Raw genomic sequence first — 25,849 nt, forward strand, 5'->3', positions numbered from 1 at the left:
GACATTCTAACTGTAATCTCTGAACGTATATACCATTCACTGGACAAAGCGGGAGAGGGCAGAGCGGTAGCTCTAGATATATCTAAGGCCTTTGGCAGGGTATGGCATGAGGGTCTCCTCAGGAAGATTAGATCATACGGTATCACTGGTAGAATACTTAACATAATTAAAGCCTTCTTAGATAAGAGAAAAATCCAGGTTGTCCTCGACGGCCGTACATCTAAACAATATGATATAAACGCGGGAGTGCCCTAGGGGTCTATCCTTGGCCTCAACTGTTCCTGATATTCATAAATGACCTCCCCGACAAAATTGCCTCTGAGATGGGTATATATGCTGATGACACCACACTCTATAGCAGGCACGACAGGAAAACAAATGAACATATATCTAAAGAAATGGCAGAAACACTAGAGAATGACCTCCAATCAGTAGTGAAATGGGGACAAAAATAGATGGTCACGTTCAATGCCGCCAAGACTAAACTAGTTTCATTCAATAATTACAAGAAACCTTATCTACCACCTATAGTAATGGTCAACGACTCTTTATCCGAGAGTACGTCTTTCAAGCTCCTTGGCCTAACGTTCACAGAAAACATGAGTTGGAACAATTACATCGAGGGCATTGCCAGGGCCGCTGCAAGGAAGGTGGATTCTCTCTACCGTGATAGAAAACTACTAACACCCGAAAGTATCCTGTACCTCTATAAGGCAACCATTCGCCCATGTATGGAGTATTGTTGTCACATTTGGACTGGTGCATCGGCTACTAGTCTCTCGCTCCTTAACAAGGTCTAAAAGAAAGTCGCAAATCTGATAGGCCCTAAACTGGCATCAAAGCTTCAGCCTCTGTCCCATCGACGAAACGTTGCATCCCTCTGCCTGTTCTACAAGTATTTTAATGGCGAATGTTCTGATGAACTGCAAGCACGTGCCCCCACGACGTGAACACGCTCGACAGACCCGACTAGCTGCAAAATCCCAGACCCACACTGTAGAGATCCCCAAATGTAAAAGATCCTTCAACTCCAGTAGTTTCTTCCCCAGAACCGCTAGACTTTGGAATTCCAATCCAGGTCACTCCTTCCCCAACTGTACTGACATGGAAAAGTTCAAGTGCAACGTGAACCAACATCTTGCTGCCCAAATCCCTACATAGTACCCCAGTAGTTGTTTCCCCTGATAGTAACCCCCTACACCAAATTTGCAATGTGCCTTGTTGGGTGAAAATGTAATAAAAAAAATAAAAATATATATATACTGATTAAAATGTTATGAGGGTTTTTCTGAAGCACGAAAACGATGTTACATTTTGTATTTAATATGTTATTTTTCATATTTCAAGCAGTCCTTGATCAACAAAAGGTATCGAAATATATATAAACAAATATTTTTCAGATGCGAAATAGAAACCAATCTTTGTCTCGCTGATAAATGCAAGAATAACGCAACATGTGTTCCTACGGGGAAAATACGCTCCCATTGTGCCTGCTCGCCTGGATTCACGGGGAAATTCTGTGAGGAAAATATCAGTAAGTATAAAACTACACTTTGATATAAAGTACGGTTGACAATTTGTTAGGGGCAGAGCAGGGAGAATGCACATTTATATTTTTTTTTAATGAAGACTTAGGACAATTTCTGCTAATATCGCTGGTGAAAACTACAACTCAACCTGCTCCAAAATGACGAACACTTGCAAATTTAACATTTTTGAGGCTTACTTATATGTAGTTAATAATAATAGTTAATAATAATAGTTAATAATTATAGTTTTAATTGATCTATTTGTTTTGAAGACAATTACTGTACCTAAGCGATATCCCTGAGATAGCTGAAAGAATTACTCTATTCCTGGTCGGAATATTCCCATCTATAATTTAGCGTTGGAATTTTTTTTTTATCTTGCAATAATACGCTTTTAGCGCATTACATCAAGTGGATGCATGCCTTGACTCGAGCTATTTGAGAGTGTTTAAATAGAATTCTATTTTACTAGGAGCACCCGCGGAAATTCCAGAGCGGCGATAGAAATAATTGTGGATTTTGTTTCAATAATAATTATTCCTTATTAAATATATTTTCCATCATAATTAAAATAAATTTACCTTACTCCGAGCCTGTTATTTCATTTTTTTATAAAGTATAACCCACGTACGTAGGTTTTAGGTACTAATAAATTATTAAATATTTCACGGTCATTTGTACATTACAATTTTCAGAAAAAATTTTCGATGAGAAATCGTGTCAAGGAAGCCATTGATAAAAGATAATAAGGTTTCACTAAGAAAATAAACATAAAATTAAAATAAAAATACAAAAAAAAAAAATTCGTTTTCTTCAAAATGTACGCCCCTAAAACGACATCATTCTTTCTTTCTTTCTTTCTTTATTTATTTATTTACAGTACATCTTCAGTGATCGGGAGATCCTATTTATTAAAAAGAGGAATAGAAAATCATAACTAGGGCTATGCCAACAACATATTGTTTCACTGTTTTGACTCTCGAGTATATATCCGACACAGACACAGTTAATCAACCGAGAACCACATCCCTCTGTATACAAGCATATAAGACATCAACAGATGCACACTTGAGAGTCAAAACAATGAAAAGAATATGCTGTTGTCCTATCCATTGTCATAACATACCACAAACATTAAATTAGCGTATGTATATACTAATAATTCAATGTTCGCCAAACTTTCACAATAAACAGTCGACTAGCTACAAACACTATATACGATTACCTCCCACTCTCTACCTGTGCCTAAATCTAAACACAGATTCAATGAACAAAGCTTCTTTTCCAGAATTAGCCGTCTGTGGAGCACTGTTCCGCTGGGTTTCTTCCCGGTTGCATGCACATAGTAATCCTAAATACAATGTAAACAAGTTCTTATTGAGCTGTCCCCCATAAATAATCAAAATCTACCCAATTTTCACCATTAACGGTTACTAAACTAACACCTTACATTCATTAACCCTTAAATTCGAGTGGCCTTGAGCCTTGATAAGTGGTAATCCCCCCCCAAATAGGATCTCTCGATCGAATAATTTATAATCTGGAAACCGTGACCCATGTGCATGCGTACGTACGTACGTACCTACGTGTGTCACAGTTTCCAGATTATAAATTAAAAGGCACTACGGTATTAGCACATAGATTATTAAACATTTGCTATGATATAGTAATCTATATTCATTTTTTCAAACTTATAGACTTTTTCGAGTTTACACTAATCCCTTTTCTTCGTAGCTTATATCATTAAAATAAAACTTCGTTAATTATTTGATTTTAAAATTTTAATAAAGTTTGTATTAATTCTGCAATTCAGACTTGAGTCCCAGATTCTTCATTTGTCTTCGCGGATTAATATTTCGCGAATTAATCGATTGACTGGCTAAATAGTTGATTGATTTTTCAATGTGTAATATTAAAATGTCTTTAATTATTCGTAAGATATTTCTCATATATATATATATATATATATATATATATATATATATATATATATATATATATATAGTAAGTTATAAAATATTCATGGCGATTAAGCTACACTGAATATTCCGCGTTTCATCCACTCTAGCCTAATCGCCATATACATTTTATAACTTACTAACTAGCTCTACCTACGAATTGAGCACTTTTGAAGTAAATACTTAAAGTTTAATATGCGAAAGTATAGATTCATGCGGAAACTTTAAGTATTTACTATATATGAGAAATATCTTATGAATAATTAAAGACATCTTAATATAAAATATATATTCATCCTTATACAGTACTGTTTCGTTGTATCACAAATCTTCAATGCGGCTAGACATAATGCTTTCCCAGCCTTGGATCGAACCTACAATGCACCCCTACGTAGGTATCCATATTCAGTCAAACACTGAAGGAGCTTTATATATATATATATATATATATATATATATATATATATATATGTGTGTGTGTGTGTGTGTGTTTGTTTTTAACAAATTTCGTACCCTCACATGAGGAGCGGTGTATATATTATTTTAAAATATAATTATCCATTGACACGTGTTTCGTCGTCTACGACCCATCAAATTGGCTGAATCTAGCGAGATTCAAACTCGGGACACGGCTCATTACCGCAGGGTCCCGATTCCGAATCTCGCTAAATTCAGCCACTCTGATGAGTCGTAGACAACGAAACACGTGTCAGTGGATAATTATGTTTTAAAAATTATATATCTATAGGTTTTTTTTGACAAAACAGAAACATTTCTATGAAAGTATATTAAAATGAAAAATCACGAACGGATCACTCAAACATGAAAAAAAAAAACCCTTCCTATTCGTGTAAGAATACCTATTTTTCCGAATAATCGCTCAAAAATCGAAAATTAAACAAGATTTTCCTACGAATCGGACGCCGTCGAAAGTTATTTAGCAGCAAAAACGCACATGAACCTACCGATGAGAAATATAAGAATAAAAAACCCATATTTGAATCCTTCCACCAAGTTATAGAAACTTAAAATCTAAAAAAAAAAAATAATAATTAATAAAACACGAAGAAAAAAAACCCTAAATAAATAAAATAAAATAAAACTAATATTGAAACAGATTAGTAAATGTGTCAACAAATTCACCGTTCTCACACAACTATTTTGTATCAAGAAATGTAAACAAAAAATAAAAAAGAAGGAAGGGAAGGAAAAGGGACGGATAGAGAGTAGTAGTATTATTAGTATTAGTATTATTATTATTAGTAGTAGAAGTCCTGTCTTTACTACAATTGCTCTTATGTTTGTCAACGGGTTAAAGTTGTTTAGTTGTAAGAAAATAGCGACACTATAGTTGTAATAAAGAATAGTTGCAAAACACTCCCACTCTTCCCATGTTAAATAATTAGTTCGAAATAATAACTTTAACATTTCAGTGCGCAGGTCAAAATCTGCAAAAGAAGCGATTTGTGTTTATTTGTTTATGTTCTTATGGATTAATGTTTATGCGCGCATGCGCAACCGGATGTCGTAAACCGGCAAGTGTGTTACATCACTCGTTACTAGGTCATTTGATGTTTATAATTATACATATATATATATATATATATATATATATATATATATATATATATATACGAATATATTTATGCATCTGTATATACAAAATGCGAAGTTTAATTATCTTTGTAATAATAGCCATTTTTTTATCATATTATTTTCTTTCATTTCCATTCCATTTTCATATCTGTTATGTTTAATGCTATTTCTTATTTTTAGATGAATGTTCTTCTGAACCATGTTTGAACGGAGGCACGTGTATAGACGGCGTGAGTCATTTCACCTGTCGATGTGCACAAGGTTTCCACGGCAAACTCTGCCACGTACCAGATAAGCCTTGCCAAAACGTCACTTGCGGGACAAACATGATCTGTATAAACAACTATTTCAACAACACACATTATTGTGTCTGCGTAAAAGACTTTGTCGTGAGTAAGTACGAATTCACTCCTTTGGAATCTAATTTAAATGGGCATAATTGTCTTGCAAAACCGCTGAGGTTTGTTTTTTTACAGATAGCAAATCTTCCTAGTTTTTTTTTTTTTTTATCTCTCTCCACCCTCTATATATGTCTGACTAAATATCACTTTCCTTCTCTCTCACGCCCTTTCTCTCTTTTTCTATTGCAATTTTACATGCAATTTATAAGCAGCTGTTTTTATGCAAATTGTTTTAAAGAGGTAGAAACTTGAATAATGCATATAATAGAATTTATGAAAGTAGAAAGTGGGCATTGGGTTAAATTTCGGAAATCTCGTATTCTCGTTTTCTTTATACTATTTAGATTTTTAGTCCTTACATTCCGTAAGCATTATTTATGACAAAGCGCGAAAAATAGATGTTTTCTGGGATCGCAAACTACCCATGTCGTATTTAGAATTACGTTTTTCTTCTTTGTTTTTTTACCTGAACTAGTATTTTCTCTTAGTTTCTTAAATCAAGTAACATCATGACTTGTCTGGAGCTATTGCCATAAAATACTGTCGGTTGCTGAATGATGCCACATTTGAAAGCTTTTATAAATATAACCTGACAGGGTAAAAAATATTGAATACTGGACGCAAAACTTGCTATCCTTGGAGTGTAACGCGAAAAATCTAATTGGTAGACGGTCTGACGAGGCTGAGACATGAATGATCCAACTACGGTTTTCCCTAGTGTGGGGACGATTAATCGGAATCGGGAATCGAAAAAATCGAAACATTTTGGGGTATCGGAATCTGGAAAATTTGTGCCTCTTTTCCACTTCCAGAACAATTCTTTTAATTGTTTTTTTTTTTATTTGATTTTGTTTACAGCGAAATCTTCTACTGCTGGTAGTAATGAGAAAATAATAAATATTTATCGAATTTAAAATACCAGTAAAAACGAAATCGGTAGATCATCCCCCACAAGTGCATTTTCACGTTTGAGAAAATATATGTACATTTAAGATATGGTTTTACGCTAATCGGAGAAAAAATAGCAACAGTATAATAAAATATCTAGAGATATAGAAAGAATTGGAATAAGAATCGGTAATTGTATTGGAATCGGTAAAACATTGGAATCTTCCTGTTACTAGTTTTCTGAAGATCTAAACTCACCAAAGTCTAAGCCATTGGACAAGTTGCTTGTTCTCTGCTGGCTGGAGCATGTTCGTGTGCTGTTCTATGAGATCCACCTTCCTAAGATTTGCCTTTTCATATTTAGGTGTTAATTTATTGCTAATCATCTAAGGAATGCTAACAAGGCTGTCCAAAACAACTCTTGCAGGCCATAGTATTCTTCCTCGGCTGCAATTACTTTCAAAATCACACTTTCACGACCTTGTGTCACATTTTCCTGCTGTGAAAGAAAAATGACATCAAACACTAAGGCAATTGCTGGATTATCAAATTTGTAAAGAACAAAAGAACCGCAGAAGATCCAAACTGATATTAAAAGATGCAGAAAAATTATTTTGAACTAGGCACATGTCAGCACCAGAGTTTGGCGATATCACGCGAGAGTCTAAACAAATTATTGCATGGTTCTTTATATACGCTTCGACGGACTTCATCAAATGAAATCTATATCATTTTAATATTCTGTGGGCCGTCCGCCCGCCCTTTCTTAAATATTGACTCTTAAGATATGGTAATACACACACACACACACACACACACACACACACACATATATATATATATATATATATATATATATATATATATATATATATATATATATAGCCAGTAGAGTTTAGTTTCCTAGAAGTACATCCAATGAAACAACATGTGTCTATCAAAGAGGGCTCAATGAGTGAACAGAGCAGGTATATTTAATTTACTTATACAAACATTAGTGGCTACATATGTGCATACATGTTTCTGTAATTACCCGCGTTGGGGGATTACGTCTTCAGACCAAGAATTGCCGTAGTGTATTACTGTATTAATGTTTGTATAAATAAATTATATATATATATATATATATATATATATATATATACAAGTACTAACAAAAACTAGCAAAGAACCTGCCTGTCACGCGGGATTTTGTTGTACGCTTGTGTACCCGCTTCGCCGACACCCTGGCAATAAGTAGATGTCGTACGAGCAACTATTGCTTAAGATGTTTTAAAAAATTAAATACCTTCTGAAGTGGCTGATATCTAACTATGAACTTTAAAGCAAAAGTATTGACACGTATATTACTACACATAAAAATTGAAACAATCACAATTATTAATATTTGTTTAGTATCACAAACACATTTTTATCAAAAATATAGTAAAGATACCCACGCTTCGCGCGGATATCTGCTGTAGGCTCGAGTAACCGCGTCCCAGTTATCCTTACGATAAGTGGATGCTATAAGAGCAATTATTGCTTAAGGTGTTTAACATTTGTTAACTACATCATGAAGTGACTTATATCCAACCATGAACTTTAAAGCAAATAGGTTATATCAAAGTTTAGACTTATATTATTACATAGAAAATATAAACAATATTAAGTATCATTATTATACGAAATTTCAGGAAGATTGGTTGAGGGGATAGAGGTGGAGGGGAGAGGTCTGATTCAAATTCATAAAGAAGTTGGAAGACCTCATAATGGCGGTCATCGGGATGATGACGATTACAACTTTGTGTACACCATCCCTAGGTGGATATGTTTATGAAAAACCGCACCATATATGGCCTAAACCTTAGACCTTGACCTGGAAAAATAGATTGGTGACCATCATCATGTCAGCATCATTCGTCCAGTTGTCTATCACCATGTCACCATCATAAGTCCAGTTGCGTGAGCTGGACGGAAGCATATATACATAAGCTATGACCTCGTTTGGTAATTATCAGTCCAGTAGTGTGGGCTGTAAGCAAGTATCTACCCATAGGTTATGACCTCGCCCTTTTGACTTTAACCTTGAAAAATTGTGTGCACGATCTCTAGGTGCGCGACCATCAGTATGTCAGGTTTGGTTATGATCGGCCATTAGTATGTGCTGTATGAGAGTTATGCACACAAAGACACACACGGTAATTTGTATATCAATTCCCAATGTTCAACCTAAGACCTAAGATAGGGACCATTATATATATATATATATATATATATATATATATATATACATATATATATATATATATATATATATATATACGCGCAAAAGTACCCGTCGTTGATTGAGTTCAAAAACAGCCAACAGAAGGTGGACTCTGATTTATTAAAGTATGATAGGTTATGAAAAGAAAGGGTTGTAAATTTGGGTTGAATTTGGGGGTATCAAAACAAAAGCAAAATATGATGAAAGTAAAAATAAAATAGATAACCCCATAATTTATTATACCATACCTGTTCACACTGAAACACTTATCACAACATTCTGTGGATCTATATTAAAAACCTTGTTAAACTTTGTGACATATTTCCATTCTATGGAGGTCAGGTGAGAACGAACACCCCATAATTTTATTATACCGTATTTCTTCAGAAACATTATTGTCAAAATATACTTACACAGATATATATGAAAAGTCTTTATTAAAGTGTGTGCCTATTTCCATTCTATGGAGGCCAGGCGCGAACGCAGACCCCACAATTTTTTATACCATCCCTATTAAAGTTAAAATATACTTATCACAGTATTGTTATGTACATCTATATCAAAAACACTTGTAAACTTTTTTTTTAATTTTTAAATTTTTTATTTCTATACTTTGTGGATCAGGCGCGTACACAGACCCCACAATTTTAATGAACCACTGTTCTGCCAGATCAAACATACCTATTCCTGTGTCTCGATACATCTATCATTATATGTAATCATTTTTAAAACCATATAGGATCCTATTCGTGACCAGACACACACACATACACACAGACATTCAGCTTTATATTATATATATATATATATATATATATATATATATATATATATATATGTATATATATATATGTGTGTGTGTGTGTACACTGTTTTAACAAACACAAAGACTTCAAAGAATTGGTTGATAGCAACAAAATGTGTATTTCTTTGTTAGTTGCAATTGTTTTAAAACCATTTGAACAAATTCAAACATTATCTCGTTGGAAAATTTTCTCAATATCAGCCTTTCTTCAGACTTTTTGAATTAAAAAAACCCTTAACAATAAAACATTAAGGAAAAAACATTTCCTTTCTAAGGAAAAGAAAACAAGCGAAACTATTTTACGTCTATTGCATTCTTGCAAGGAATATTTTAAAGATATATATATCTATCTATGTTCGTATCTCTATTTAAGCTTTTCTTGGCCATTTTTTGGCCAAGATCAAAGTGTAGTATCTGTTCCGACAGATGCTACACTTAAGATAATTTGTACCAGTCAATGGAGGGGAAACCCTCTATACTGGGACAATTATTATTTTTGGTAACCAGAGTGACCCCTGTTAGGGGAGCTGGTTTTTACCTCACATTAAAAACGGCCTTGTGCCTAATTTGCTCAGTGGGGGAGCAAATAAATACCATCTCTATTTAAAGAAAATTAAAAAAAGAATTGCAAACTAAATATCATACGATGTTACCACTAATTACCTATGCCCATTTAATATCTATTATTAATACTATTCATTGATTTCTTAAATTGGATATCTATATCTGTTTATTTAATTTAACTTATTTCTTTAATTGTTTTATTTTTTTTTAATCCGGACTAATCAACTAAGTTAAATCGTTACGAATCTATGTTAGTTTCGTAACGGGAATTGGCTTTGTTTATTTACGAAAATATCGGCTAGCTTATTTATGTGATTTAAGAAAAAATTAGTTTTAAAAGTTATTCGATAAAGAACATTACTTTATACTTACTTTATTCTTATTCTTCATTCAAAATAAAGGATCTCCATCTATTTTTTATTTTTATTGTTTAATTTTTATTTTCTTTCGCTCTTTCCTCTTAAGATTTACGATTATCGGATATTTTAGATGTAGAAGGGAGCTAACTCTGTAAGTTCGGAATTTTAAAGATTGTGTTGAAATTATAAGTTACCAAAATCCTAATAAGTATTCATAACGATGAAGGGGAAGTAACCAAGGCTGCTCGATGTTTCTAGTTTGGTAAATTCCTAATCAGAGGTAAAATAGTTCCGCTTGTTTTATTTTCCTTATAAAGGAAATGTTTTTCCATAATGTTTTATCGTTAAAGTGTTTTCTATTCAACAAGCCTGAAGAAAGGCTATTCATGTAAAAATTTTCAAACGACATAGTGTTTGAATTTGTCCAAATGGTCTTAAAACAATTGTAACTAACAATAAAATACACTATTTGTTGCTATCAATAAATATTTGGAAGTCTTGCTTTTTGTTAAAACAGTATATGAATGCTAATTTATGAAATATGATAACTTTGTAGCTTACAGTTTAAGTCATCTCTTTTTGGCTTCAAATTTATTGGTATATACACGATTACTGAATTATATAAACCCAGTATACTTCGCAATACTACAAATAAGAAGTATATATACATATATATATATATATATATATATATATATATATATATATATATATATATATACATATATATATATATATATATATATATATATATATATATATATATAAAGATATATATATAGTTATGTCTCGGAAGTAGAGTGAAAAGCACATCTTATTTTTCTTTTATTAATATTATTTTTTTCCTTGTAAATATATCTTTTTTTTTTTTTTTTAATATTTTGTGAATTATTCCATGGATATCTGCCTTTGGATTATTACGGACTATCTTCTTCCAATTACGGGATTTCCTTGGATTTTACTTGTACAAATGGAAATTCTTTTAATTTTCTTGAAGTTTTACATTTGGATTTTACCGTCACTGGAATTTTTATCTTAAACCAGACTATCCATTCATGTGTAATCACCTTTTTCTTTACCATATTCCCTCTGCTTAACTTATTTTGTTTTCAAGTAAGATCCTTGACTTACTTGTTTCATCAAATACTTCTGCATGCAAAATCCGATCCCGCATTTTGCTAATTTATACTCTCTGATGAGAAGGAGAGTATTTCTACGAAACTCCGCGGATTAAGGACTATCCATTTATCTAGTGTTTCCTTTTCAGATTAAATATGTTTTTAACTCATTTCAAAGTGTTTTTTAACATATTTTATTTACTGTTTGCTCAAATATATATACACACACACATATATATATATATATATATATATATATATATATATATATATATATATACATTTTCTTATGTTTTTAATAATCGCGATGATTTTGTAACGATACCCATTGTAAATTATGGTGTCGGGTTACATTCTAGCTGATGACAATCATATTATTATTATTATTATTATTATTATTATTATTATTAGTAGTAGTAGTAGTAGTAGTAGTAGTAGTAATAGTAGTAGTAGTCGTATTATAAATCATGATTGATTGTTAGGTACAATATAATATAAAATAATTTATAGAAAATTGACTCTGTAAGAATAAAAATTAATCTTTGTAAATTAAGATATAATGTTTAAGATTATTTTACAACCGCCAACGCCCGTAGGAAAGAAAATTATTTTTATATAATAAATGTCATCCCATACAACAAATTTAAAGATATTTATCATTAATATATTTTATCGTAAATTTTTATAAAAAACTGTCGACAAAATTAGTCGATACTTATCTTTCCGAATTGCAATTGTTGTATATATATATATATGTGTGTGTGTGTGTGTGTGTGTGTGTGTTTATACATGTCCATATATATGGTGCACACTATATATATATACGTATATATATGTACACATGTATATGTATATGTATGTATATATATACATACATGTATATATATGTGTGTATATACAGGGTGCGTCTAGTATTTGAGAACATCACTTATTTCATCTGTTTTATCTATTATTAAATCTTTTACTTTGTTTCTCTCAGAAAATTAATTCTATCAGATATTAATATAACTCCGGAAATGAAAAGACAGGCTGTAATAGTTGCAATAATGGCAGAGCACAGTGATTTGCAAATTGCACAATTTCTAAAAGTTGCCTGATCGTTTGTCTTTAAAGTTCGGAAAAAATTAGTGGACAATATGCCTCATTTTCTCCAGTTGCTAAACGCAACAAGCATCAACAACGATCTGACAGCATAAGAACACCTGAATTTGTTCAAAGAGTTCAGAACCTCATTGATGAGAGCACTCAAAAGTCAATGAGGTCAATTGCAAAAGATCTTAATATCTCAGGAGCCACAATTCGTAGGACTTGTCATGAAAATCTTCAATACAAATCGTATGTGATGAAGAGAGGCCAGTTAATGGAGACTACCAAAGAAAATCGGTTGGTAAATTCCAAGAGGCTTTAAAGCAAACAGAAACATTCTGCTGAGCAACACATTCTTTGGGCTTTTTTCAGACGAAAAAATTTTTGACCAAGACCAAAAGGTAAACCAAAGAAATGACACATGGCTATGTGCTGACCCTTCTGAATTTCAAAGAGTCATGCACACACAATTTCCAGCAACTGTTATGGGTTTGGGGGTGGTTAGCAATGAGAGACATGTGATGCCGCCACATTTCTTTCCACAAGGACTAAAAATCAATTCTGCTGCTTACATTGAAATCCTGAGTACTGTTATGAAGCCTTGTATTGATAGAGTAAGAAATGGAAGGCCCTACATCTTTTAACAAGACTCTGCACCGACACATAAGGCTCGGAAGACACAAGAACGGTTAGCAGAGAATGCCCATGGGCACATTACTCCCAATTTGTGGCCTCCAAGCTCTCCAGACCTAAATCCGTTTGATTATTATGTGTGGGGTGTTGTTGAGAGAGATGTTAATAAACATCCTCATAACACTAAAGATTCTCTGAAAGCATCCATAGTCAGGATATCGACGAGGACCATCTTAAGCGTTCCTGCCAACGGTTTAGGTCTCGAATAGAAGATTTTTTTAAAATAAAGTTAAAAAAATAATATATTAGTTTATGTACAATAAAGTAACTTTTTGTAATACCGATGTTTTTTTGTCTTTTTGATTATTTTTCAAAAGGAAATATATGTTCTCAAATACCAGACGCACCCTGTATATGTATATATACATACATATATATATATATGTGTGTGTGTGTGGTGTGCATCAGATATATACAGTGCCGGCAAAAAGAAAGTCCGCACTTGTAATTTTGTTAAAAACTGCAAATTTAGGCTAAAATTAATGTAACTATTTAAAAACCTATACCTCATTTGATTCGCCTTTTATTTCCCTATAATTTTACCTGTTTATTTTTTACTTTTAATCGAAATATTCTTGTAGTGATGTCAATTTAAAAAATAACTTGAGCAGGCAAAACGAAAGTCTGCAGCAACAAATTCGCTTAAAACCAACTTAAATTATCTCCCCTAAATCAGTTTAAAATATCCAACAACAGGCAACAAAGCATCTCCAATCGTAATTGTTGTTGTTCCAGGTTATACAACGTAACATGTAGTCCATATGCCACGATTTTCTCTTAGTTATCATCAGGGGCTCATTAATCTCCATTTTTCTGGTTTATCCAATCGAGAAATCGGCCGCCTATTGAAATGTGATGAGAAAAGGGAACGAAAGAGTGTGCAAAAGGATCAAAACACCGGCAGTGTTCGTGATGCCTCTAAATCTAGTCGTACTAGAGTTCTAGAGTTACTTCTCACAGAGAAGACAATGTTATCAAGATCTCCAACCTAAGAAACAGCTCCCCAAATCCAACAATAGTCCAATCTTGTTTAAAAGTGCTATCTTTCTACTGTCAAGAACAATTAAAAGAATTTAATTTACGAGGATATGTTGCAAGACGCAAACGAATAATTTCTATAAAGAATAGAAAACGTTGTCTTGACTTCGTCAGATGCAATGAAGATCATGACTCTTCATATTAGTCAAAAGCGATTTTTAGCGACGAAAGCAAGTTCAATAGGCTAGGCAGTGATGGCATGCAGCCCGTCCGTCGGAGGAAAGACGAAGAGTTTCATCCTAGGTGATCAGTTTCAACGCTGCAAGGTATTGGAGGTTCAGTTTTGGTGCATGCAAATATTAGTACCAATAATGCAGGGCTTATAGTTCGTTTGCAAGGTCGAATTAATTCAACCAAGTACATTAATATGTTGACAGCATTTTCTATCCAACTTTGGTCGGAATTTGGATGATAATCCCATTTTCATGCAGGATAATTCTCCCATTCACACACCTGGCAATGTCAACAGGTTCTGGAAAAGCATGATATTCCGTATTTGGATTGACCTGCACAATCTCCATACCTCAGTCCTTTCGAAAACGTATGGCATTACATCAAGCAACAGCTACGGATTGACAAGATTTCAAAATTGGAAGAACTTTGAACAAAAATTAAATAAAAGTGGGATGCTCTTTCCCCAGAGTATTGCTGCAGTCTAATTCAAGGAGTTCCATAAAGATTGAAGGCGGTCAAATTGTAGAAGGGGCATGCTTGTGTTCTTGTATTTGTGTTGCGTTAATGTCCTAAAGTTACATTTAAATAACAATTGTCGATTGTGTGGACTTTTTTTTGCCTCCTCAATTCAAAGTTATTTTTTTGTTCAAATTGACGTGAACACTAGAATATTTGAATTAAAACTCAAATATGAGCTAATAAAATTATAGAAGAATAAAAGGCCAATCAAATGACGTATAGTTTGTTCAAACAGTTACATTAAATTCAGCTTAAATTTGCAGTTTTTTTTAAATTACAAGTGCCGACTTTCTTTTTGCCGCCTGTGTATATATATATACATATATATATACATATATATATATATATATATATATATATATATATATATATATATCCTTTATCTTTTTATTGACTTTTTTAAATCTCTGTAGATCCACAATATCCGGATGAATGCATGGCGGTTAACAACTGTAAGGACCGTCCTTGTAAAAACAACGGAAAATGTCAACCTGTTCCGGAACCTTTTACATGCACGTGTCAGCCAGGTTTTGATGGTTCCACCTGTCAGAAAAGTAACGAATCCACCAACAGCAGTTCGTGCAAAAGTGGAGAAGAACTTCGGAAAGTCGGGCAAACACATAAATGCGTTTGCAAGACGCCACTGATTGGGGGTAAAGATTTTAATATTTCATTATTGTATACGTGTGGGCGTTGCCCGGGAATTAATAATAAGATGACCAGATTTATTTTTTAATTATTATTTCACTGTTGGTACAGCGTCTGAACCAGAGAAAACGGCTTTTGCTGGCGAGAAATTTTCGGAAACAACAGAAAAATGTCAAGTCAAAACATGGCGCTGTCTCCACAGGAAAAAATATTAAAAAATCAACACACACACACACAAACACACACACACACAGCTTAAAGCGAAAAAAAAAACAACAACAAAAAACGCTCACTGTACGTTTATCTTTATGTAAAGTTAATTTTTATGAATAGATAATTGTAGAACTTTCATATATTTTTTGTTGATAACCGCAATTTACGATTTAATTAACTTACAAGTGCATTTGTTGTATGACTTTGCTCGCGTTGTGATAGGATAAGCGCTTCGGCATCGCCCTACTGGAAGCTTACGTAAACAGTCACTAAAAGCCGTATAAAAAAAACATCTTTTTTGTCCGGTCCTAAAGCCGTATCAGTACCATTATTTCCATCATATTCAATGTTAAAGTTTTTAATAATGCTAGACACAACCACAATCCTTATCTATTTTACTATGATATCAATCGAAGATTCATGTGAAATTAAAATATTATTCTTTCAGATAATAAACGAAATCTTAACTTTCATATACTCTTTTTGTTGATACAGAAGTAAAAAAAAAATGGCCTCTAAATAACATATATTCGGGCGTGTACAGATACTTATGTAAATTAGATAGCATTATCTCTTTGAATTGTCACAAATACAATTTTAAATATCAGTGAGAGGTTAATTCAACACAGAATGACAGACGTTAAGAGAAGTACACAAATAGTAAAGTTATAGTTGGGTCTATGACAAAGCATATTCGTTTCATTGTTTTGACTCTCAAGTATATATCCGACACGGCATCAATTAATCAACGGGAAACTACATCACTCTACATAATAAAAAACATATGATATCAATTGATATATACCTGAGCATCAAAAACTATATATATAAAGTAATATTTTCGATGTGTGTCCGAAAAGTATCTACCAAACTTCCCGTAGCACACTTTCGATTTGATTTTTAATCAGCAATAATTGCTGCTAAGGTATGAAAATTGAAAACGAAACCGTTGACCTTGGTAGGGCAAGTCGAATAAAGCATTACCAATGCTATTACTTTTGCACGTGCTCAAAATTAAACATCCATTGCTCAAAGTCGCTTAAGTATTAATCTATCGCATCCACCTGCCGGTAGCTCAGACGGTAACGACGTTGAATAGATAAATAAGGAATATGTCTGGAGCGCTAAACGTTCTAGTTTCCATTCGATGGTGCATATTTTTAATAACTTTTGAAATCACTACTATATATTGAATAATACTCAATAGAGAATTGGCTATATCATATTAAATAATACATCCGCATAAATTAAAATATGATATTTATACGTATTTAACGACCGAGCAACGTCGGGTAGTCTGCTAGTTTTAAGTAAAATTGTATTAAAAGATTTAAAATTCGTTATTTTATTTTACGGCATATTAGTACTTTTCGGATTATTTAATGCCGATATGTTCATTTTGGTAAATGTTTTATGGTTCAAATATTTATTCATACTGTTTGTTTTTGTTTATAAAATTGCTTTTCCTTTTTGCTTTGCAATGAAATGAATGACTTTTGCCTATGAACCTGAACGTAGAAACAATATTATCAGTGGTTTGTGCATTCTAAGTCAGGAAGCCGGTATCTTCAGACAACTGGATCAGCACTAACCATTAAATGAACGCGAAAGCAATTAGACAAGCTTTTTTTCTATTGATATTTTCCTTTTGTTTGCTTTTTTTCTCGGACTAGGCGTCCGCTGCATTGAAAGAATCGACTATTGTAAGTATAATGAATGCCAGGAAGAGGGAACACACAACTGCATCAACCTAGAATATGGCTACACATGCAATTGTTCAGAAGGGTTTTCAGGACGATATTGTCAGGTGAGATCACCTTTATTAACATTGGTTTTCACTTTCTATTTCAAGATTTATCCGTTTTTAACATTGAAATTAAATTCTATGTAAAATGTAACTGCTGCTACTGTTCTATTATATCCAACTAATTTGCAAATGTTTCACTATTATAAAGGATGCTCCAAAAGTAATGTCTCTTTGTATTTATTCCGCCTGAATAAACCAGAAAAAGATTGCAAATTGCTTTATAATGGCTGAAATCATGCATTTATATTGCAAGGGTATCATCTCTCTGCCTCATCTAGTGACAGTGTGGCTCTCTAAGAAAACAGCCTGTTTCATGGGATGCGTCGGAAACAGATGCGTCATTGAAGTCCTTGCAAACTGCTTTGCGACTGGTAGTGACTGTCGAAAAATAAATTCTGAAGCCTTAAAAGTCGCTTGTGTTAATGACACCACTCTTGTCTTCGTGGGGTTTTTAAGTTAAATAAAAACAACAAAAATAGAAGGCGGCTCTTTTGGAAGGCCCCTCGAATGAGATAGCTTGTTTAGAACTCTTGCGCATTATTTATTGTTGGTAACAGTGCATGGGAAATAGTGGTTACTACGTAGAATAATAAATTCTGGAGCGCGAAAATCGCTGGTTTTAATGTCTTATTATGAGCTCTTTAACTTTCCGAGGTAAAAATAGGAGGATTTCTTCGTACTTTGAATAAAATTAGCAAGGTCTGAATAGAATAGGTGAACTTATATCAAAATGCAGGCAAGAGAATAAACTTTCTCAAGTTTATAAAAGGCTATGCAAAATTTGTATTAAACGTTAATATATATGTTATACATATTATAATACAGTCTTATAATTCAAACACTACCGTGTTTGAATATATGGTAAAGAGGCAGTTTTAGTCACGTAGAACTGCTTTAAAGCTTCACCGCTCACTCATTTTTCAATTAGAGTTTACAGATCACCTTCTCAGATATATTGTGAAAAAATTTCAATTTTCGCTCAGTAAAACAAGAGTTATGATAAATTTACTGGTGTTCAAAATCGTAAAAAAAAAACGTAAGGAGGTGAGCGACGTTTTTCATAACTGGTTTTCATAGCAACCACATCGCTTCAGCGACTACTTTTGCTACCAATTCACCGCTCTCGCAAAAAGATAAGTAACAAGGGAAACAGCGAGAATGAAAGAATGAAAGGGAGATAATTGGGGGGATTTTATTGAAAGCAGACGAGTGCCGTATATTGTTATTACATATGTGTATGTTATGTTTATGGGGGCAAAAAATAAGACTGAAATTACACAAAAAACAGTAAATTTATTGGAAGCCTGGAAAATCATGGATTACAATAGAAAAATGCAAGCATGAAAGGTAATAGGGTTAAGCTTAAACATGGAAAATTAAAGGACTAATTGTAAAAATAAAAGGACAAGATATTCTAGTAAAAAATAAAATAAATGCATAACTTAAAATATTTCCGCATTAAGAAGTTTTTTTTTTAATTCAATCTATAATATTATATCATCAATTCTTAATGCTGCAATATTTTAAGTTATAAAGTTATTATATTTTTTATAAGAAAATCGTGTCTTTTTCTGTTTTAGTTTTAACAACTAGTCCTTTATTTTCCATGTTTATCTTAACCATATTACTTTTCATGTTCGAATTCTTCTATTGTAATTCATGTATGCTCTCTCTTTCCTTCTCTCTCTCTCTCTATATATATATATATATATATATATATATATATATATATTCGTAGCCAAATTGAATATTAAAATACTCATATCTTTAGTCATATTGGACGAAGCTTCATGAATATTTGCTGGCTTTTAGAAGATTATAATCCTATTTTATGGTTAAAATTTTATGACAATTGGTTAAAAAGAACCACGAAGCCAGACGACACCATGCCACATAAGAAAAGAAAAAAAGAAAAATATATATTGTATTGTTTTGGAAAATATCCTAATGAAGACTTTTTAAGCCGGACATTTAAAATTTAAAATAAATAAATATCTGTTTATTTAAAATCACAACTCCGCACGGTATCGTCCTTTCTAACCGTACATTTTAAATTCCTTTGTTCCGTGCTTCATAAAAGTGGGCCTTATTAATACTACACATTCACGTTTGGACAACGCTCACTACTGGATTTACAATATTCAACCACGCAGCAAGACGACACTATGGCACATAAGAAAAGAAAAAAGAATAAAATATATATATTCTATTGTTTTTAAAAACTATCCCGATTAAGCCGTTTGAAGCCGAAAATTTGAACGTTTAAATAAATAAATAGATATCTGTTTATTTAAAAACACAACTCCGCACCGTATCGACCTTTATAACCCTACATTATCTCTCTCTCTCTCTCTCTCTCTCTCTCTATATATATATATATATATATATATATATATATATATATATATTTTGTTTCATATTTGTGGGATATCGTCAGGCTTAAATGTATGAAATTCCTATTAAAGGGTGCTTGGTTGTTTAGTTTATGTTTGCATTAAAAATCTACATATCTATACCTATCTCTCTCTCTCTCTCTCTCTCTCTCTCTCTCTATATATATATATATATATATATATGTATATATATATATATATATATATATATATATGTTTGTGGGTGGGTGTGGTAATTGATCTTGCTAGCTAAGTAATCCAATTTATACCCTTCCAGAGTAAATGTCTCATCTAGCAAATTACAGGCATCGGATGATTTTTACTCACTCTTGTTTTGCTCTACTTTGCATAGGGTTGCCGCAAGGTTTTTGGGAAAGAGTCAAATTACTGCATGAAGTTATTTTTACATGTGCGTGCCTGGTGTAAACCTTCTATTTCTGTTTTAAAGGGTGGCTTAGTTCAGTTATTATTTAAAGAAAATGATTTATTTTACTTATCATAATATAGAGCGTATTCTGTAAATACAGTTGTTGGTTATTTCACTCCTACAGTTAGATAGGTTTCGGCATACTTGTAAATTTAGAATTTAAATATTATTATTCAGACATAATCTACTTCGATTGTTTATATTACTAGATATATTTTCCACTCAATTATTGGCGAACATGAGTCTCCTGTGCTCTCTCTCTCTCTCTCCTCTCTCTCTCTCTCTCTCTCTCTCTCTCTCTATATATATATATATATATATATATATATATATATATTAAAATATGTTTTGCTTTGTTAATAGGTGAAGCCGTGCGATGTAAGTTGCATTAATGGGGAATGTATATCTCAAAATGGCAATTGGATATGCAAATGCGAGGATGCCTGGAAGGGAGAAAATTGCTCAGAACTAATAAATGCGTGTGACAGTAGTCCATGCCAAAATCAAGGCGAATGTTTTGGCACTCTTAATCAATTCCACTGCAGGTATGTAGATCCTTTTTACAAAAAGAGCCTGCGTTTTATATAAAAAGTTCCAGTTACATTCATTATGAAATGAACAGTAACTTTAATGATTACTACATTTCTTAATAAACTGATGTCGAGATAATAAAAAATGTATGTTATTGTACAAAGTTTTCTTTTTGTTCTCAATCTGTCAATGAAACTAAATAAAAAATGAGATTCTCTTTTTAGGAAACTGCATTTCAAAACCAAGATAATTGTTTGTAAAAGTGAAATACAATTTCAAAGTTTAGTGCTTGGGTTCACTTGGAAAGACTAACCTAACTTTGTAACTGAATTTAAATGCCATTGGAAGACTGCACTTCGCCAGAAACATATACATAGGTATGACTACCAGACATTGTCCAAGAGACTAACATTACATCGCTCTAGACAGAGTGCTTTCTTTAAACACCTGACAAACCAGCATTCCATTCCCGTGTCCAAGTTTAGAAAGCTCCTAGTTTATCACACTAATATTCTTATACAATGTAGCAATAAACGTAAACTTGAAATACTCGGATCTATACTAATAAAAACTAAAAAGGAAATAACATTAACAAAATAAACTTTACTAATAATTAATTTATTTTTATTTCGGATTATTATTCTCACCTTTATTAGTTGTTGTTTTTTTATCTTTTATTGGTTTTTTTGTTTATTCACAACGTTTCGGCCAACTATTCCTTTGGCCTTTGGCAGATGCCGCAGTTGATAGAGACGTTGAATCTCTACAGTTCCGGATGAACATTGTCTGAAGATTGCGGTTTCAATCCCACCCAAAGCGTGCCAGAGCTTAATTGGACAAAATGTGGTGAGACGACAACAACTATGGATGATAGTGATGGCTGAGAATGCAGTGAGGAGATTCGAAGTTCCTATCCGTCGCGGTTACCACCTGATGAAAGCCAGAGGAATAGTTGGCCGAAACGTTGTGAATAAACAAAAACCAATAAAAGATAAAAAAATAACAACTAATAAAGATGAGAATAATAGTCCGAAATAAAAATAAATTAATATATAATGCTCATCTCAAAAATGAATTCCAATTAAGGAATAATATATATATATATATATTTACTAATAATCTTTTGAAGTGTTTATAAAAATAAATAAATACTAATAATTTATTAACCAATGAGAATTGAGCGTCCATAAATATAAATAGTAAAATTCAACCAGTTTAATTAATCCCTGAAGATGAATCTAAAAGAATTTGAAAGTACTTGGAAAAATCAAAGTTATGGTTATTAAAACATATGTTATGGTTATTAAAACATATGTTATGGTTACCACCTGAAGTAAAGACCACAATACGAAAAATGGAAAGGATCCAATGCAAAATTTATAGACTAAAGACGTGTATTCGATTTAACAAATTTTATTTATGTATGTGTGTGTATGTATACATTATTTTGTAAGCTATCAGTTGTATTTTATCCAGAAAAAATAGATATTCATTCATGCAACTTACATTGTGAACATTTTTCTTGATTTGAAGATTAATTTGCGTAAGATTTTGGAAAAATCGTCCAATAATTTTTCATTTCATTTTCTTTGTAACAATAGTGTTTTAATATTTTCAATTAATTTCTTATCTAATTATTTTCGTAATGAGAGAAAAGTCAAATTTTTGCCCTGAGAAAATTGCCCAACGATTGATCAAAAAAATAATCACGAAATTTTCGTTCGACACCTTCTGGCGATTTACGTTAACTTCCTGACACATTCTATTTTTTTTTTACACAGTGATCACCACTTATCAAGGCCCGGAAGCCACTCAGGGATAAGGGTTATTGCAAGTACATTACGTTAGTGTGGAGATTTGATGAAGTGTTTACTTAAGGGGGCGGTTCATTAGGAAATTGTTAACGTTGGACTTGAAGACATCCAAGTTGTAGTCCGGTGGGAAGCAGGCAGACGGAACAGAGTTCCACAGGCGTGCAGTTCTAAGAAAGAAGCTTTGTTTATGGAATCCACGTTTTGATTTAGGCACAGATATAGAGTGGGAGAAATTTTTCACAGTGGATTCAGCTAGACGGGTGTTTTTCGTGAAAGATTGGCGAGGGGGACCAGAGATTGGAGTTCAGACGAGCACCTGCCATGGAAATAACGATAAAACAAGGATAGGCTCGCAACGTCTCTTCTGTGGGAGAGAGGTTGCAGGGTGGAGAAAAGGGCATCCCCCACTAAGCCACGAAGTCTATTTTGTACTCTGTCAAGGCAGGATAGGCTATTTTAGTAGCTCCTGCCCAGATATGGCAGCAGTATTCCATCCTTGGACGTAGTTGGCTTTTATATAGATAGAGAATTGCATCAGTAGTGAGATATCTTCTGGAGCGGTAGAAGGATCCCACCATCTTTCCAGCGACCTTGGCAACAGACTTGATGTATGTGTTCCATTTCAGATCAGGAGTAAAGGTTAAACCCAGAAGCTTGCCAAAACACGGGGCCTCACCCAGCCGAGAGCCATCCATCACAATTGATGCCAGATGGGGATCAGAGCGTTGATGATGTAAAGATACAATGCTAACACGGTGATATTACACAGAAGTACCGTTATATAATCAGGAATTAATAATATTTTTTTAATTTAAATAACCCATTGCACAGGATCTGACGTGCATCTTAGAACAAAAATAGATTTTTTAAATTTTACTTTTTAGTTGATAACGTTAAAGCAAACGATATAAATTTAACCATATTTTTCTCCACTTAGTTGTCAGTACTACATCGAATTCAAAGTTGATTATTTATGAATCACACGATTCCCTCACAATATCGAAATTTATTTTTATTTTTATTATGTTTGTCAGCAACTACGATATATATTTAGTATATATGCACATACATATAATGAGATTTATTTTCGACAATATGATTCGCCAAACGTTTCTTATAAGATAATACTGAAGTAAGCATATTTTATAGTTAAATCGTAAGAAAAACGTTCAAATCCTATACAAATCTGATTCTTAAATGAGTGTGTACTTGATACGTTATCAGTTCTCGTAGTCAAATTAAATGTACCATTTAATAGTGATATTACGTAAAATTCCGTGCCATAACAGGAAGAAAAATTATAGCATATAATCATATTGTCGGAAAAAGTGCCCATCTTTTAGTTAACGCAAACACACACGCATACAATAGAGAGAGAGAGAGAGAGAGAGAGAGAGAGAGAGAGAGAGAGAGAGAGAGATATGAAGGAAACAAAGTAAATACTTTTTTAAAATTCTCAATATGTTCAATGAAGGTTATATATACACTGCACGCTTGTGGAACTCTGTTCCGTCTGACTACAACTTGGATGTCTTCAAGTCCAACGTTAACAAATTCATAATGAACCGCCCCCTTAAGTAAACACTTCATTATATCTCAACACTAACGTACTGTACTTGCAATAACCCTTATCCCTGACTGGCTTCCGGGCCTTGATAAGTGGTGACCACGGTGTAAAAAAAAAATATATATGTATATATATATTTGCATACACACATATTATAGATAGATAGAAAGACTGATAGATAGATAGATAGATAGATAGATAGATAGATATGTGTATTCCTGATTATTGGTATATACAAAAAGGGCAATAAATTCTTATAAATATTTTGGAGTAGAAAAACAAACAAAAACGTTAATTGGAATTTAGTTTACGTTTAAAAGTTTAATTATTTTGATTTGAACTTTTCCGGCGAATTTCTTTTCTCAATCGATAGATGTCCTCCTGGATTCAGAAATACAACTTGTAATACAAAGATCGACTTTTGTGCCTCCGCTGACCATTGCGTTGGCAATGACAGCAAGTGTTTGAATGAAGCCACGCATGCAACTTGCGAGTGCGCACAAGGTAAGTTTCTATCTCATTTGTAGACATCATTTTGTTGGTTCGTTGTTTTTGTTTTACGTCATATCAACCCTTTTCAGGTTATTTAATGCCGAATCCAAAGATTTTGAAGAATGATATTTAACAGGATATATTTGTTGTTTTCAAGTCGGTTTCTATTTAACCCACAGTTGGGACACTAACAGGTACTATCACTCCAGGTCAGAATGGACCTGGGAGCAATGGCAATTAAAGGGTGGCTCCACACTCTCCAAAGCCCGCAAGCTGGGGCCTCACCAATGGATATAGTTTAATGTCATATCCAGGACCGATATTATTTTGTAAAGAAAAACAAAATACGTATTTGTAGTATTGCGTTTTAACTGGTTATTAATCTATTTATTCAGGTTACGCTGGTAATTACTAGCGCTGTGCCAAAAGTATATTCTTTTCATTCTTTTGACTCTCAAGTATATATCCAACACAGTAAGATACAGCCAATCAGCCAAGAACCACATCAGTCTGTATAAAAACATATACGATAATAACGGATATGTACTCAAGAGTCCAAACAATGAAAAGAATGTGCTGTTATTGCAGTCCTACTAATAACACAATGGAAACTAATATATATATATATATATATATATATATATATATATATATATATATATATACACCCACACATATATATATATATATATACATATATATATAAATATTTCGTTGACTTTGACGATACAGACGCACAGTTATGAAAATTATATATTGCCAAATCAAAGAAGGCATTTTAAATAGTTCAAATCTTTTGACTGGCAAGAGTTATCGTTTTCTACACTGATGAATTCGTAAGCACGAAACACCGGTATCTATTCGTAAAAATAATCAATATTTATTCGTAAAATAATTTTACAATCTTTATGAAATAGGATTCGGTCTCTATACGCGAGTTATAATAAGCTGTAAACCTTAGATTTAAACAAGTTTCCAACG

At 32.8% G+C, this 25,849-nt stretch overlaps 1 protein-coding gene across 1 annotated transcript in view; it reads left to right on the top strand.

The window, feature by feature from the left end:
* The window catches only part of LOC145248918 (uncharacterized), a 424,846-nt gene that overhangs the window by 327,560 nt on the left and 71,437 nt on the right, over nt 1-25,849 (top strand). Inside the window, exons 34-39 of the mRNA XM_080110703.1 lie at nt 1,401-1,534; nt 5,264-5,476; nt 15,390-15,629; nt 17,511-17,644; nt 20,828-21,009; nt 24,750-24,880. Of these exons, the coding sequence (XP_079966829.1) occupies nt 1,401-1,534; nt 5,264-5,476; nt 15,390-15,629; nt 17,511-17,644; nt 20,828-21,009; nt 24,750-24,880 (1,034 nt within the window). The remainder of the gene's footprint in view (nt 1-1,400; nt 1,535-5,263; nt 5,477-15,389; nt 15,630-17,510; nt 17,645-20,827; nt 21,010-24,749; nt 24,881-25,849) is intronic.

This window comes from Euprymna scolopes, chromosome 27 (genome assembly GCF_053919585.1).
Source record: "Euprymna scolopes isolate OS-2025 chromosome 27, ASM5391958v1, whole genome shotgun sequence".
NCBI classification, from domain to species: domain Eukaryota; kingdom Metazoa; phylum Mollusca; class Cephalopoda; order Sepiida; family Sepiolidae; genus Euprymna; species Euprymna scolopes.